The 17,569-nt window shown below is 35.4% G+C and overlaps 2 protein-coding genes across 5 annotated transcripts in view; both read right to left on the bottom strand.

Moving 5' to 3' along the window:
• Positions 1–237, bottom strand: part of PlexA (plexin A) — a 241,956-nt gene extending 241,719 nt beyond the window's left edge. The window contains exon 1 of the mRNA XM_034316396.2: positions 111–237. The gene's annotated coding sequence lies outside the window, so the exon portion shown is untranslated. The remainder of the gene's footprint in view (positions 1–110) is intronic.
• Positions 238–3,483: 3,246 nt separating this feature from the next.
• On the bottom strand, positions 3,484–17,177 carry Drat (Death resistor Adh domain containing target). 4 transcript variants are annotated; one of them, XM_076692919.1, is made up of 3 exons: positions 17,024–17,177; positions 5,315–6,037; positions 3,484–4,384 (listed from the first exon to the last, which is right to left on the bottom strand). In XM_076692919.1, the coding sequence occupies exons 2-3, from the start codon at positions 6,028–6,030 to the stop codon at positions 3,949–3,951; spliced, it is 1,152 nt and encodes a 383-aa protein (XP_076549034.1). In that variant the 5' UTR covers positions 6,031–6,037; positions 17,024–17,177; the 3' UTR covers positions 3,484–3,948. The 4 variants fall into 4 exon arrangements, with proteins under 4 accessions (XP_076549034.1, XP_076549033.1, XP_034172299.1 ...); XM_076692918.1 differs by lacking the exon at positions 17,024–17,177 and adding an exon at positions 6,584–7,237; XM_034316408.2 differs by lacking the exon at positions 17,024–17,177 and adding an exon at positions 6,584–6,924 and having other exon boundaries at positions 3,484–4,366.
• Positions 17,178–17,569: the final 392 nt, after the last annotated feature.

Here is a 17,569-nt window from a genome sequence, read left to right on the forward strand (position 1 = left end):
GACAATAGTCAACGGTTTGTCATAACGCGATTACTGGAATGATCGAAATTGCTACTTTACTTCAGTACGATAATTTACTTTTTACAATGAATATAATCAACAAATAATACCTGATCGATGTATAGCACTTGATTTTCAATAGAAGTTGATACAAGAATTTGGAAAGACTGATAAATAACGAATAATCCTCGAATTAAAGATATACGTATCCATTTCCCGCGATTTTGAAGATGACGCAGCAGGCAGGCAAGGAGGAGGTATAATACGTAGGGACCAGCTGAATCGATTATCGATTAGTACGATCAGCCGATGGAAGAATAATAGGGGTTAGACTCGATTAATGAATTTCATCTCAGAAATTATTTATAAAGTAATACTAGATATATTATTTCTTGTAATGCAAAGTCACGTGATAATAGTCAACGGTTTTTCATAACGCAATTACTGGAATGATCGAAATTGCTACTTTACTTCAGTACGAATAATTTACTTTTTACAATGAATATAATCAACTAATAATACCTGATCGATGTATAGCACTTGATTTTCAATAGAAGTTGATACAAGAATTTGGAAAGACTGATAAATAACGAATAATCCTCGAATTAAAGATATACGTATCCGTTTCCCGCGATTTTGAAGATGACGCAGCACGCAGGCAAAGAGGAGGTATAATACGTAGGGACCGGCTGAATCGATTATCGATTAGTACGATCAGTCGATGGGGAAATAATAAGGGTTAGTCCCAATTAATGAATTTCATCTCAGAAATTATTTATAAAGTAATACTAGGTATATTATTTCTTGTAATGCAAAGTCACGTGACAATAGTCAACGGTTTTTCATAACGCGATTACTGGAATGATCGAAATTGCTACTTTACTTCAGTATGATAATTTACTTTTTACAATGAATATAATCAACAAATAATACCTGATCGATATATAGCACTTGATTTTCAATTAAAGTTGTTACAAGAATTTGGAAAGACTGATAAATAACGAATAATCCTCGAATTAAAGATATACGTATCCGTTTCCCGCGATTTTGAAGATGACGCAGCACGCAGGCAAAGAGGAGGTATAATACGTAGGGACCGGCTGAATCGATTATCGATTAGTACGATCAGTCAATGGAGGAATAATAGTGGTTAGTATCGTTTAATGAATTTCATCTCAGAAATTATTTATAAAGTGTATATTGTTTCTTGTATATACGTATAATGATCTCAGATTACACTTGAATTAGGTTGTTGCATAGGTTTTGTTCTAAAAAATTGATTGGTTTCTCGTGAAGGTAAGCTTTATCGTGCAGAGTTCAGTCATTTTTGTTCAGCTTGAAGTATTCTTATAATTTCAGAATGTCTGTGACTTTTTGACAGCTGTAATGGTGTTTTACCATTTTTATCACAAGGTTCTAATTCAATTTTACTTCTTTCACACAATATTTTAACGCAACTGACATTGCCAGAAAGATATGCTAAGTGCAGTGGAGTAGATCCAAAGTAAACTGGCTTTTGTAAATCTACTCCACTATACATGAGTAATTTTATTAGTTCTGCATAACCCTTATATGCAACCCAATGAAGGGCACTATCACTATTTGTATCTGTTAAATGTCCTAATGCACCGGACCCTAATAAAAATGCTGCTTTCCAAACATACAAGCGGTCATTAAAGGAGTTAGGCCTTTAAAATCTGCTGCATTAAGGCAACATTTGCCTAGAATAAATAAGAAAAAGATAATCAAATTGTAATTTTATATGCAATTGTAATTTTACTTATTTTCAATACCTTTAATAATAATTGAACTATCCCACTATGACCTTTCCAACAAGTCCAATGTATCGGTCTTGGTCCTTGAGTTCCAAGACAAGAAAGATCAACTGGTTTATTATTAAGTATCTCATTACCTATTGCATATAGGTTTTTATTTATAAATAAAAACGTAGCTTTTTCATTGTAATTGGTGTATGAATTTCAGAAAGTTAATTATACAAACTAACTTTAATGTTTTCATCCAGAGTAGCTCAACGGGCTGGGGTATATCCCCATTCAACCTTTGCGTTTAATACACTTCAACTATTCTTTTCTACTAACTCATTTTAAACATTACATTGTTTAATATTTCTTTAGCTTAGTTCACTGTTAATACAAACAATATTAGGATAACAAGTCTATTCCAAAATATTCCCAACAAATATGGTAGGAGACAATTTGTCTTAATCAGGGACAAAGAGGTTAACCGAGGAAAAGGAAGTTGATTGTGGTTCAAAGGCAAGATGTAGTTTAATTAAGAGTGCAGCGGGAAAGTACCAAGATGTCAACGAGTCTTTAAACGTGTTTTGGTTGTGAATTGGAACGTCCGCCTTACCAATTAACCCACTTTCGATTGATCAACAATTTTTATTGATTTAACGAATGGAAACGTACAATTCATATCGAGTGTACAACAAGGATCTTGTGATAGGTGTTGAAAACGAAATACAGAACAATTATGTGATTTTTAATAAAAAATGTATCTGCTGTATTATCACCGTAATTATAATACAATGTTACATGCCATAATTAACAGTCGATACAGTAACGAATTGTATCTACACCGCTGAATTATCCGCCTAGGGTTACAATAAAAATTAACACGATAATTATTTACGATTAAATAAAGAAAAAACAGTCTTTCGAGGTATAGCGACTTAATTACAACTGCGACGTGATTAATGCACGCATAGTACACGAACTTAGTCTAATTAGCGCTACGTGAGAAATTAAATGAAAAGGAAAGAATACTGATTATCTAAGAATAGTAACTCACGAAATGCCCCAAACGCTATACAAGCCTATGAAATCATTGTATCGCGTCTCGATTATGTGAAAATCGTATCTTAATTAATAATTAAATTAAGTGTACCAGACCTATGTCAATTAGTAATACGGCAATGTTCTTCTTACAATATTTTTTAGTTTTTACTATTTTTTTTTGTGAAACAGTTCACCGGCAGATAGTGTTAATACCCAATAAAAATTGGGACAAATATCATTCCAATATGACTCTGAGTATCCAATTACAGTCTCCGTTGAAATTTTCCGACAAACGCAGTGATTGCAGGCCGGTATTATCTCATTTTAGAAACTAACCACGATGATTACGATTCAATTGACGTTAAATAGTTGATGGTACGATTAATCACCTGTTACATCGAACTTACGTATCCATTTTTTTTTTTTTTTTACCACGTAAGCTTAAAATCTATCCAAAGACTTAACTTGGCGAATTCTCGTTAGACGACTCCGTTCGATGATCGGATTTTGTTATCCGATCAAGAAACCGGAACGTCGAAAGAAGAATTGCCCTCTTTCTTCAGCGATCAGCAACACGAAATTGAAACGTGATAATATTATTATTAATCGTTTAAGTGAAAGCAATCCACGAGAATATGAAACACGGAAAATTCCGCGATGCTGTATCGAGTTCAACGCAAAACTTTCTCTATAATACTTACTCTCCGCGATTTACGTCACATCGGCTTGTTTCTTTCTACCTTTTACTATTCTACGAACGATACAGTTTCACGAATTCGCGTGTCACGTTGTTCTTATTCTCGCGATAGTCGTGAAACTAATGACACAGCAAACGCTGTTATCGATAACTTACAGAACGGGGGTACAATCTATATAGTACCGATTCAAAGTAACATTGATCGCGATTAACAACCATGCCTGTGATACCTATGTACCGATGTTATTCCTCGTGAATAATCTCCAAACACCTCGTCTCGCAGCTGTGAGAATTTCAAACTTCTATTCGGTATCCCAGTTTAGCCGCGTGGGCCTGAACGTGTCTAATTAATCAAAGGTAATTAGGTCTGCTCATTCAATCCTCTCCTCGCTTGCGAGCTCTTGTGTCGATCCGCGCGCGACACGCAATGTTTCCATTTTAACAGCAGCCTTAATCCGCTGGATAGAAACGTAAAATCGCGCGTCCTTGGATCTCGGAATGGCATAATTTGCGAACCACGTCCATCACATCCTCGGCTGGATAGACGGTGTGCGGAGGTGGTTCGATCTTACCGGAAGCAACCAATTCAACCAATTCTCGGAGCTGTTCCAAGGAACCTGGCTCTACCGGTTTGATACTCTGTTGCCATTCCTCTGCACGTCTACTGAATTTCGGCAGAAGACGATCGGCTACATCTTTTATCACAAAGACGACACCTCCTTTGCTCAGGCATTGCATGCTACGATGAAGACTGCGCGATGTTATGCCGAAATCAATAACCACGTCTACGTGGCCCTGACACGCGTCCATCGTCCGTTCGATCAGCTGCTTCTCGTACAGACCCTCGCTCCATTGCACCACGTTTACGCTGTAAGGAAAGAGCAGACTGTTGGTAAATAAATCGAATGGACTGCTGGCTGGACGCAGATGCAATGGGAATTAATTCTACTCTACTGTGTTTCGTGGAAGTGAATAATATGTACAAATACAGGAAGGAAGATCGAACAGAATGTTGAATTACAGCTTGGACTCGGATTTTGAAAATTCTTCTGAAAATAAAAGTCTGAAGACATTCTGCGGATATTTTTCAATTATCCAACAGCTGTTCTATAATACTTCGAATATCTAGGACAGATTCCTCCTCCCTGATCGCAGTATCGGAAAATGGCTGTACATAAATAAGCTGCTGCTTCTATAAAGTATTCTAAAGCTGTATGTGCAAGTGACGTACACCGAAGTATGCTATATATACAGTGAAAATAACATTCAATCATAATAGAGTCAAATAAGATTTCAATTCAAACACGGAAAAGATTACAATTTTATGTAATATCGATTACGAGAAAAATCAACAAATATATGGAGCATATGTCAAGGATTGAACGCTATCGTAACAGCATTATCATCGGAACGTCGATACGGTCAATTTACTCAAGCAACGTAAACAAAATAATTTTGATAACGAGATCGAACAGGCGTTGTCAATGTTTTAGTTCAAAGATCAATGGGAGAAACTAAGGCTTCATTGAATTCACGTCATGCATCTAATGATATATTAAAAGCGACACAGTTTCAAGGAGTTATACCACCCTGAGGGATCTAAAAATAGGTCAAATTTAATAAGTAAATTTTGTCTATTTTTGTACTCAAGGTGATGCTTCTTCTTAAAAGAAAACCTACTCCCCACATCTATTTCTCTGAACATTTCAACATTTCTCCAAAGAATATCGATTTCGAAGACATAACAACATATCCCAGCTTCCTACACCTACGCAACATCAATGCCATAATAAACGAGTCACCATAAACAACTCACCGTTGGAATTCCTGTGCCATGGTTAATCCATCATCCTTCAAAGAAGCAATAGTGATAGTAACCCTATCCCTCATGTTGCTGAAGTAATATGCCGCGATTCTAAGAGCCCAGAGTGCCAGACCACCGGTACCAACGATTAAAATCTTGCAGACGCTCGTTGCGTCTCTTTCCTTCAGCAATTGCTGGACATGTTCATGAGCAGCGAAGACGGTATTCATGGCTAATAAAGCTCCAGCGGGTAACATGGCTGCGACACTGAGGCTAACGTTGTCGGGTAGCTTTATGAGATATTTAAGATCGTGGACGACGAGGTATTCAACGTATCCATTGGGTATGCCCTCGTAAGGATAGAGGATCACTCGATCTCCAATGGAGTAGCCGCAGTCTTCGGGTACATTGGCCCCAAGAGATTCGATTACACCTGCAACCTCGTATCCAGGGAAGAGAGCCGCATCCCGGACTCCGTGATGCGGCAAGGAGAGCGGAAAATCTCCTTCTAATGAAACTTCTGTTGCTAAACTGCTACTGCTGGAAACGGAAGTCAGGCTGGATAGACTCGGTGAACGACGGGGATGGTAACAGGCTCCTGCACACATCACTCGGATACGGGCACCGTTTGCGGGCACATCCGGAACAGGAACATCGAAACTGAACACCCATTCGCGACCTGTTACGCTGGGGCTCTCGATGGACACTTGTCTGCATAATTTGTTCATCTTTTCCCTGAAATAAAAGAATTTCTTATATTCTTCTGTGACGAAATTCAGGCGATTCTGAAGAAAAATTCATAGAAATGAAGGAAACGAAAGACTTTTTGAACGCTTCGCCTACTGCTAGTGGAAAGTTTCAAGAGACGTCTTCTCGCGATTGAATTAGAAGCTACGCGCTCGGGGTTTCGAACAGACACAAGCGGAAGCGCGATGTTAATCGTGCTTGGTGTGCTAGTCAGCTGTCGCTTCCTTTTTTGCACACACATACGTCGAACGTTCTATGCTTTTACTCTCGTACAAAGGTATATGGTTAGTGAATTTCGAAGCGTTGGTATAATAATAATACTAAAATTAGAAAATTAACTGATCTTATCACTAATAATTAGCGTTTTAATGTCCCTCGTTAAAAACATAAATTTCCAGTATAACTATTAGCTCGTTATCTCATTCGTAAATAATTACTTTGCCCACGCGAACGATCGCGTTTCTAACAATGAACAAACGCCTGAGCCAGTGTCAAAGGGTTAAAAGCAAAAGTAACAATGAAACTCGTGCGTACCCGTTGCAAGGTGAACAGGGTTTATGAGTAATCGGTGCCACTGATTCCAATTCGATAGGCATTCTGTGTTACAACAATTATCTTCGCCTCCACAATTCCCAACGATTACAGTTATTCCTTCGTCTCTTTTCGTAACTCTTCACAAAATCAACTGAGATTTTCTCAGTTCGTACACGCTCGGAACGACTCAAATACACGCGATGCGCACTCGATTCGACCGAATCGTTTTAACAATTGAAAGAAAGAAAATAAAAAGAGTTAAATGAAAGGGTAAACAGCTGATAAAGACAACTCTTCTCGCTGACTGCAAGAGACGCACTAAACGAACGCGTCCACGCTCGTTCACTTTTATACCGTCACGGGCTTTCTCGTTCGGGCTTCGTGTTAGTCATGGTAGGCAGGAAAGACGCCTTGGTAGGGAGCTGAAGAAACGGAACGTGAACAGGTACGAGCATTCGCGAACCACGTGCAACCTCTGTTTTTCTCCTCCAACAACGCTCGCACGTTCCTCCAGTGCGTCGTGATAGCCGCATGAATGAGGCACCGATAAATCGTATTTTTGTTTCGAATCCCGACTCGATTTAACTCTTGGAAACGGCTTGACGTTCTGGGATTCTGTGCGTTACAGAGGTATTTCTTATTCCGTCCCACTTCAAGAGATACTTAAAATAACGTGGCCAACACTGGAACAACGCGGTACCCGACCGTGATCTCTGTATTTTATTAACCCATTTGCATCAGAAACGGATGCACCCGTTTATTTTAGCGGAGTGTTATCGCGGAAGTCGGCGCATCCGCGTCTAGTCAAGGATAGGTAGACATAGAAATATTGTGATAATATTATTGTATTAGATAGGAGCTGTAATCACCACTCGGAAAGTTACACTCTATTCGTCATCATCCGCGTGTTACATCTTAATTCTTTGAAAAACGATTTCGAGAGAACAATGCTTTGTATCGTTCATCGAAGGTACTGATATTATAGAAGTACGTCTAGCATTGCTCATAGCGTAAACGAATATGTAGGTACATTCCTGATACGCGTTATCGCAAGAACGACGTTAAATATAGAAAGTAATTATTACTATTGCTTTATTCTGGATACGTTAGTCATATTACTTGAATTTGCTTCAATTATTCTATTGTGGTATATTTGAGTCGTAGGTCATCATTGACCCCCACAGCTGTGGTTAACGTGTTAAGAGGCACAGAGATGATCCTTGCTATCAATTATCAATTTCTTACATGAGCCACGACACGTATGCACGTCTCGATATAGACGCATCTCAGAGATTCGTGGTGCTTTGTTTTAATGCAAATAGTGCTCAACCGCACGTCGTCGTGTTTACATCTGAAATGATGATTTCATTCTTATATATATAAGCAATACTGACCCTTCGTCATATTTTTATTATACAACGTAAATTTCTATTGAATAATTCAGACAAGATTTGTCTTGACGCAGTTAAATTCATTTTCTGTATTCGTTACGTGAACTTACGTGATTATTTCAAAATATCGATTTGAAATTACGCGGGTATCCACGCTGGTGTTGATAAGAAGTGATAACGATCGATTCATAATATTTGTGACTAATTGAAAGCATGTGTTGTACACGTGAAACGGAGTGAAAAACATGTTTACCGTGAGGAGGTAACAGTCATTAAAATGAAAAGAAGTCTTTTGGTGAGGCTGTACACAAGTAAATGGAACAATTGATTGATTGTTCTAACTATCATTTACCCTGATACGAGACTATGGAGGTTTCAGAGCAAATGGGCAATTATTTATAAAAAAAAATAAAATAATTTTGATATCATTCAAGTATCACAGCGCAAATACTGTACTTAATTTGGTATTACACAGATTTACGTCTGGGTCTTGGATGATTCAACATCTGTTGGACAGAGGTTAATTAACTCTAGGGTAGCATAATGTATTTTTTATTTTTACTTGAAATATTTATATAAACATCTTCACTCTAGTAGTAATTAAAATATTTATCATTAAAGAATGCATCTTTTTGTAAAATATCTCTATCCTAGGGTTTATATTTCTTCGTAATTTCTTAGATTTCACTCGAGTTGAATATAATTAACCCATTCACTGATTTGAACCAAGTATTATGAAAAAGAATGGTTCGTTACGAAACAAAGAACCTTCCATGCTTGCATCAACATGAGAGTTAATTGAATAGGAGCTAGAACTGTAATCAAAGTGCACTGATAAAACTGCAAACTATAAATCGTGACCTTATCATAATTATCAACATCTCCATGGTCACCAGAAAGTTAATTGAAAGGTTAATTAAAAGAAGTTCAGTAAGCTATACAGTAATTGCAACGATGCAAGGTGGTCGTTTCGTGATAATATCAAATGATAACGACAACGCCTACATTTTTCTCATTGATTAATTAATTTACTTTTGTTCATTTATTATACTGTAGCATCGTGTAAATGATACATGGGTGGGATTTTCGCATTATAGATAAATTTTCAATCACGTCGAATATGCGGAACTGATGAGTATTATCGCGGAAACGCTTGTTTCACAGAAAAGATTGCACAGACAAATAATAGAAATGTTTAAAAATCATATTTCATAAAGATTCTCATGATTATTTTTACTCCTACTAAAAAAGAACGAGGACTCTTTAGGTTGTTGCATACCACATGATTTCGAAACATACCTACGAGGTCTGACACGATTTCATAACATAAAAATACCGCAAAATGGCACTTATGGTACATCAATTTAAAGCTTAAAGTATGATAAAAATGATCACATAAAGGTTCCATCGGTATTCTTAATATAAAACGAGTGGTTGTTGATTGTAACAAACAATGACCGTCGAGTTTACAGGTAGGAAATACTAGATACTATGAGAAACGCATTGTTCTCTTGGTTTAAAAAAAGAACAGTTGCAGAAATAGCCAATTAGCCGCATTACGATATCGTCCTTGGTTTCAAGAAAGAACAGACTGTCTCATGCGATTCCCGTCTTCGAAGATCTTTATTATTCACAGGAAAGAAAACAACACCGTTATTTGCATCTCGTACGATATTTCAATCGTACATCAATTGCTTATTGATCCCGATTGGAATAAAATACGGTCCCTTTATTGTATTCTTCTTAATAAGACCTCACTTCGTACAGGCTTCAATCATAATTATCCAACTATACCAATCTGGTTTTTTCCACCTTTCCTTACATAAGAGTTTGCCTAATACAATTAAACAGTTATTAAGCACTTATTTTTTAAAGACGTATATATACGTTCGTCACAGCGAAAGGGTTACTGTCACTCCCTTAGCTAATATTTGGCACACGTAACAGCATATGTGTTGTTGATAAAACTCTTTCAACGATATTTGCTCAACGATTATTCAACTATTAAATATTTAACAAACGACTGCTTAATGATTATTTACTCAACGATTAGTGAATGTCTCTTACAATAATATTTCGTTGTATTTATCTGGATACAAAAGTTGTTTCAGAGATTAACTAATTAAAATTGAAATAGATAATTTCAACTCTAATTTAGTTCATTGCTATATTTCTATATTTCTTTTAATATATTTTAAATACTAAAAAAAGAAAATGAAATATTATAGTGTTTTTCATCACAGATGTCTGTCGTAAAAGGGGAGAAATAAAATTCAGTAATGCTGAATCAATATAACAATCAACTCGTTGAAATCAAAGCCTATCATTAATTACAGAAGATTAGTGTCAAAATAGATACGTCTTTTTCATTCTTTTTCGCGATACGTTATCGCAGAGACACCTTATCTGGAATCCTCGCGATTGATTCCATCGATGATTCAAAACTACTGAGGTATTATTTAATAATCAATATTCCAGAAATAATTGGAACTACAAAACGTACTGTTTTGTGTATAATACGTCAATTTAAATGAAAATTATGCTCGTTCATTATCCACCGTTAGTACCAAGGAAAAACCTAGCTGAAATTTTGCAAAGCAATTAACGGCATTTTTATCCTGTATTATTTCATGCAATTACGTTTTTACTATGTGATTAGTTTAGCGGAAACTATTGATTGCTAGTATCACAGGAATCCATAGAAAAAGTTTATATAATTGGAAGAATTTTTTACAAGTCTATTTAGAAAAATAATTCCTAAAGAACCAGTTATTTTGAACACACCCCAATTATTTTTCTCTATAACTTTCTAAAAATTCTACCCCAAAAATTGAAATTCGAAACAATAATTTTACAAATTTTTCAGACGAAACAGTTCAAACTCATGTGTCTTCAAGGAACAAAGAAATTCTGGCAAAGAGATCGAAATAAGGAATCTCTATTGTATTCGATTTATCATTTGCAAAATATAAAAGCCTCAATTTTAAAAATAGTCGCAATCCATTTTATCATTATCAATCAAATTTAAAAATATCAGAATAGTATTACTAGCTTCAAGCGCACTGTTTACGCTGATTCTATCTCTACCTGATTTATGATTTTCGTATTTTATATTTCTTTTTCCAGGTTGTTTACTGTATTTTAAAATCATAAACATGTTTACAGCGATTGAAAAAATTATTTATCTCTGAAGATCAAGTAGTGGTTTCGTTTATAGATTAGACTCTAGATCATTTTTTGTCTGAAATCGAAGGACAAGATATTTTGCAATTTTAATTTCACGATTGAAATCGTCATCCATGCATTTGTGATGAAGTAGATGACAAATTGTAATTTTCCAAGTAATTATGACGGTAAATTCAACCGTTACAAATTGAAAACCGAAGGTAATTGCGAGCAGGAAATTTTTGATTGGGTTTTTACTTGGGCATGTTATTTCGTTCTTTCGAATTTGCACCCTTTTTTTCGATGACGTGAATATTTTAAAATAGACGTGAAACAACACGCAGAAGCCTTTCTAAATTTGCACACCAAGATATTTGTATGATACATGATCATAAATCAATCGTAAGATGAGAAAAACAGATCTTTGACCGAAAGATGCGCTCTTACCATGAACTGATTACATTTCTGATCAAGAAGGAAACAGTATAATAACCGGTTTATTCACTTTCCAAGATGCGGTCACTCATAAGTGCTTGCAATTAACTCTATAAAATGAAAAGTAGAGAAGAGTGATTATGTTACAGGCATAATTTATTAAAAATTTTAATTTTATTATTTTTAGGAAAAGGCCGATGTAATTGTTATATTATTATTATACCATCCATGACACTGAATAGGGGTGGACTTGCCCTCCAAAATAAAAATTGCTTCTCCCTCCCAGAGATTAGAAGAAATTAAAAAAAAATATTTGTCAATGCAATTAGATACAAAATTGATCATCTGGGCTTCTAAACAGCTGTTCTGACAGAGAAATCCAGTTGAAAAATAAATGTAATTTGAGCTGCTTCAGGTTTATAATAATAGATAGTTATTTCTCTAAAAAATTTCATTTCTTTTTTTTGAAACTCTACGACTCTTGAGTTGTAGTAAGTTTTAACTGTTATAAAAGTGCTTAGAATTTCTTATAACTTTTATAACGGTACTTTGTACCGTACTATTTATGATCAAGTTATATCGGTTCTAGTGTAACCAAGTCGATGATTCTCTAATATGCACAATTTTCAGAAGACTACTGTGGAAAAAATTCACGAATTTCTTTGAATTTCTTTCATTTTTCATCTGAATCAGATCTTCTTCGTTCTATTTTTATATACAATTTTTTCACTGAAAGAAGCAATGGATCAAACATATTTATCGATGTTTATAGATGTTATCGTTGAAGTTAAATGCTTTTAACAGGTTTAATTTTGCACAGAATTTTCTAAAATTATTTCCTATCCTAGTCTCTACTTCCGTGTGAAATTTTTCCACTAAAGAAACGAAAGGCAGTTTGATAGCTTTGAAGAGGAAGAAAAACACAAGAACGTTTATAAATTCAGACGCCTACGTTCATGGTCACGTGTACATTGTTAATTATACATGTATAAGTGCTTAATTAAAAAAAAAAATTAGAAAACAGTGTTCCTGTTAAAACATATAGATTCATTGGAAGTAAACAATGGAGATATTTTGAGAATACTTCTTATTTTTGCAAAATTCGTACAATTTCGTCGATTCTATTTTTACACAAGATTTCTTGAGTGGGATGAAAAAAAAAATGATACATCTACCGAGGAAGCATAAATCATCCGTGAATAGTTGATTTTAAATTACATAATAATTCAAAATAAATTGAACCTACTGACATTTGATTAAAAAAAAGAAGCTAAATAGGACTTCAACCAAGAAATGAGTTCTATCTTGTACATGCACTTAATATAAAATAATGTCACAGAATATTAGATGTATCTGTGTAAAAGTAACTACCACCATGCTCAACGTCTCCTCCAGAACTGGAGGAACCTATTAGAATCAGTCTCAATTCATTTCAAAACATATGGATGGTGAAAGGGTTGACACAGAATTGTTCAATTGCGAAAAAAGGAGAGATAAAAAGAGAATACAGGGCTTTTGCCATGAAACGGATGAACATAAATAGCGTAGTGCGAGGCAGGTCGGTGTGACTGCATCGGTGAAACACGAAGAAGGGGAAGTCGGTCGATGCCGTGGAACCGTGGCACGCTGGAATCACGTGCACATCAGCAGGCATCCGCGTGCTCGGCCTGGCAGCCCTGCTCCGCCACGCTCTCGCCTTGCCGAATACAATGCCCGTGATGTTTCGGATCATTTTTAACCCCCCAAAACGCAGTTTCAGAAAGTTTCATCGTTTTCTTTTGCGCAATAACTCGACAGCCATGTGTCACCACAGACTGTGCATATTTGGAAAACACAAATTGTTTATCAACGCCTGATAGACGTTCAGAAAAGAAGAGTTTGCACGTAAAAATGATAACAGAGAAACTTTATTTTGAACGCGTGATACATATTGTGCTATGACGTACTTTCGATCCTTCTACCAGCTTCCATTGATCAGTTGTAATTTTTTTGTAAAGAAATTTCAAGTTTGATAAAGATGGACAGTTAGAAATGATACGATCATAAGTACTTAATCACCTGAAGAAAATTACTGTCATAAGTGATCGAGTTAATTAGAGAATGATGGATGAAATGATTTTATCACCCAAAGATAAATGAATAAAATTTTAATTTGTTATCGAGCCAGCTGTTGAAAAGATTCATCGTAACAGTATTTTGAACTGTAATACGTATTACGTTGTATGGAGGTTTTCGTAACAATCCAGCTTATAGAACACGTTGAACAGGTTTTTGTGCCGCATCATAATGTAATTCCAACGAGACCGAGCTTGTTCAGAATTACTGCTTAACCCTTTTGTTATTGATGCTGGATATACTCGTAGATGATATAAGAATTGCTATACCCTCGGGTAACCCATTTTCTATATGAAGTATTGTGAACACTTTATTGTGGCCCACCCCCCAAAAATTATGAGAACTAAGTAATATCAAAATAGAATTATTTATTGAGTAGCTGATAATTGCAGTTGCGAATGCTGCCCAACGAGACGTTGAAACAAGATTAAAAAATGAATAACATTTGCATTTCGAACATTGCGTAGGTACATAATACATTCAGAGCGGTAAAAAGGAAACAAATTATACGTTTATTCTCATACATATTCCAGAAAGTGTAGGATTGTCTGTTCAATATTTTTTTGCAACGTCAGAAAAAGAATCTGCGTTAAAGAAAGTCCAAACATTGATAAGAAACATACTTTTCTTGTTATTTTCCAAAAAAGACGCATCCTTGATATCTCTGGATGTGAAACAAAACAGATTTTACCTTCGATCATTCAAGGCCTAGTACTTTACATATTTACTGATTGTAAAACGATGTTACTTTGTTAACTGAATGATCTAGCGTTGTCCTTGGACACTTTTTTTCATTCAGCAACACATTTATCTTTATAATTGTTAATATACCCAGGACATTATGTAATTTTTAATGACTTCATGCATGTGTAGATGAAGATAAATTGTTAGAGTTTTATGCTAACTAAATTTAAACACTTCCATGTTTTATAGAAGCCACAATTCTTTTATTAGACAAAAAAAAATGTAGGAAGCATTAAAATTAAATTAAATTGGGATATTAACAAAAGTAAATTAATTTTTTAAGATCTCATAACTTTTGAGGGTGGCTATCATCACCCCTTAATTAAATTAAAGAATTCATCCTTCATGCTCTTACTAATCAATTTTATCTTGCATATTCATAATTAATGGACTTTTATCAATTCTTAAAGGAAATTATTTAATCGGGAGAAGAGGAACAACGAGTTAAATAATACAGCCGCGCAAACAGGAACCGGTAATGATAATCATTTAGTTTAAAGATGTCGCCTAACGATAACCTACCATGTTCTCGTTAGCGTGTTTGCTTTCTGCTGTTCTCTTTTCTCACGACCAGTGTTCCAGAGCATCATGGAAAAATTTAATCACACAAGTTGAACAATTTTATCCAACGAATGTTATGTTAATTAGAAGTCAAATTACTCGAGCTTCGTTATAAGAAGAAACAATATCGGAAGTTGAAAATATCTTAAATTCTCTCTTTTTTTTCTTTAATTTTTTACTAATTTAATGTTGTATAAAATTTTGATGCATTATTTTACCGGTAATAATTAGAATGGCAAATGGGTTTGACAAGATAAAAAATGAAAGTCAAACAGTATCAATGGTAAAATAAATCAACCGGACAGGAAAATGAACCTCCGCCTACGATAATCCTCCTGAACGACGTTCATCAGCTGCACGATGGCGCCATTATTTACCATTCCCCGGACATAATGCCCAAGAAAAGTCAACTCGCGAGTCGTGTGTGCCTTCTTTGTTTTTCGCAAATATAATGTCATTACATCCCGGGTATGATTCATGAACAATCGCGATACAAAAATAACGAGTTCGTCGAGGCCGTTTTCATTGTGCACGACCACCATCTGAGTTCCAATGACGCATATCAATTCAGATACTCATTTCTATCGTACAAGATGTATTTCGTATATTTCCATTCGATTAAAATTCCATGGAAATACACTGGAGTTCGATGACCCACTCTCCAAATCATTTAATCAATTTTATCATATTGATGATTACTGCCATTGAATTTAGACCCTCTAACAAATTGTAATCAATAAAATAGTAAAAGTTTCACTTCTATCAAAGAAAGAGCATGGTTCACTCTAGCAGTAATAAAGTCTACAACCTACCGCAACGATAGAAAGTAACAAGCGCGTCTAAAACCTCTTCGTTCGTCAGAAATAATTAACGGAGTCATTAAAGAATCGATTTGAAAGTCACACAGTCGCTTATTCACGACCCATGTCTGTGATAATTTATCGGTCAGTCGAATTCTTTTCTTCTATGTTTTGGTGGACAGATAGTCACTTTCTACAAGAACAGATCTTGATAGATGGAAATATTTGGGAAGGCAAACGATGTCAATGTCGTGAACCGACACCATCAATCTATGACGTACATTGAATCAATAACAAGTACACGTGCATCGCTTTTATTGTTATATGGAACAACAGATTTGTTAAGGCAGTTCAATTGAACCATGTCATTCATATTTTCCAATTTTATGAAGATGGATGTCTGAATTTTTTTATTATTAGAGTTTAAAAAATTGAATTTATTTTTGAAACCAGCGACGCACCCTATGCGTCATATGAAGAGATCATGAATCTTATATGGAAATTAAATAAAAGAAGCATATAAAAATGAAAAATTCATAATTTCATACTCGTTGAAACAAACATAGTGATCCCAAGCTGACTACAGCGCACACTCTTCCTTTGTTTACACTGTTATAAGTTGACGATGATGTTTTTAAAATAAAACACTTTTTCAAGAATGCATGAAGTATTTCGCGATATCTTATCAAGAAATGATACTCTAATCGATCGATAAAGAAACATGTATTCTACATTTTGGATCAGCTGTTCTACGCGTCAGACGATTCCACTTACAACTCTACAGTATAGTCTGGACGGCAATATAAACACCATCATTAATTATTTTTGTATCCATCTAAATACTTGATAAACACTAAAATTAACGAAAATTAAAAATGAAAAAATTTATAATAAAATGTACTACGAAGTCAGTTTCATAGCACTGCATATGGTATGCCATATAGCTGATTACAAAACCATCCACCGATATGCAGTGTGCGAAACGTCAGCAAGAAATTAAAAATGTGTACGTGACTGTGATACATGAACAGACGTAACACCCACGAGCAAGAGATAATCAGACAATCATGTTTTATATAAAAATTCAGTATTTTCAATGTCCATCTACTCGTGGCCTAAATACGTAGTAAACTCTCAATCAAGCGCACTAGCCACTGGATCGTTACAAGACTAATGGCATTTTCGTCCTCGGACTAAATGTAAAGGATGGATCAAGGTCGACTCCTCACCTGATGAATTAACCCCCTTTTGACAGTGGTCGTCGATGATCGATGATATTAACGATGACAGAGCTCACGGCACGAAGAGGATGATAGTTGAACACGTAACGCGAATGATGGCACGCCAAGCCCTCGTAGTATTCTGATAGATGTAGTTTTGGTGGAGGGCTCATTCGTGTCCAACGAGGGCGCTTCAAGGGGAACCATCGCGCCGACTCCGAAAAGTCTGCGAATCCAGCCTAGCAAGTATAACGTGGAAGGGATGCCATCGATCGTACTTTGTATATACGCGGGGTCCATGCCCGCTAAGTATCAACCCTTCTACCATACTTTATATTCTTCTTTTACAACGAGGCGAGAGTTGTTTATGACCTACTTTGTCAGAGATTATTGTTTTTAGATTATCTTTTTGTTTTTTACTTAAAAATTATTGCTTCTGGCAATTGAGACTTCAATCGTTAGGTATACAATTCATTTTTTAATTTGTGAAACTTTGTTCTTTTTAAATTCGTGGGGTACATTTATTATGACCTTCCCCTCGAAGTTTAATTTCTT

This window comes from Osmia lignaria, chromosome 16, assembly GCF_051020975.1.
Source record: "Osmia lignaria lignaria isolate PbOS001 chromosome 16, iyOsmLign1, whole genome shotgun sequence".
In the NCBI taxonomy this organism is placed as follows: Eukaryota; Metazoa; Arthropoda; class Insecta; order Hymenoptera; family Megachilidae; genus Osmia; species Osmia lignaria.

Bases quoted from the DNA above. Each gene is read 5' to 3' on its own strand.
- Drat (XM_076692918.1), bottom strand. From the start codon at position 6,645: ATGCCTATCGAATTGGAATCAGTGGCACCGATTACTCATAAACCCTGT. The intron at 6,038-6,583 runs GTACGCACGAGT...CTTTTATTTCAG, and splicing joins CCCTGTTCACCTTGCAACGG to GGAAAAGATGAACAAATTAT. The intron at 4,385-5,314 runs GTGAGTTGTTTA...ATTTACCAACAG, and splicing joins ATGGCACAGGAATTCCAACG to TCTGCTCTTTCCTTACAGCG.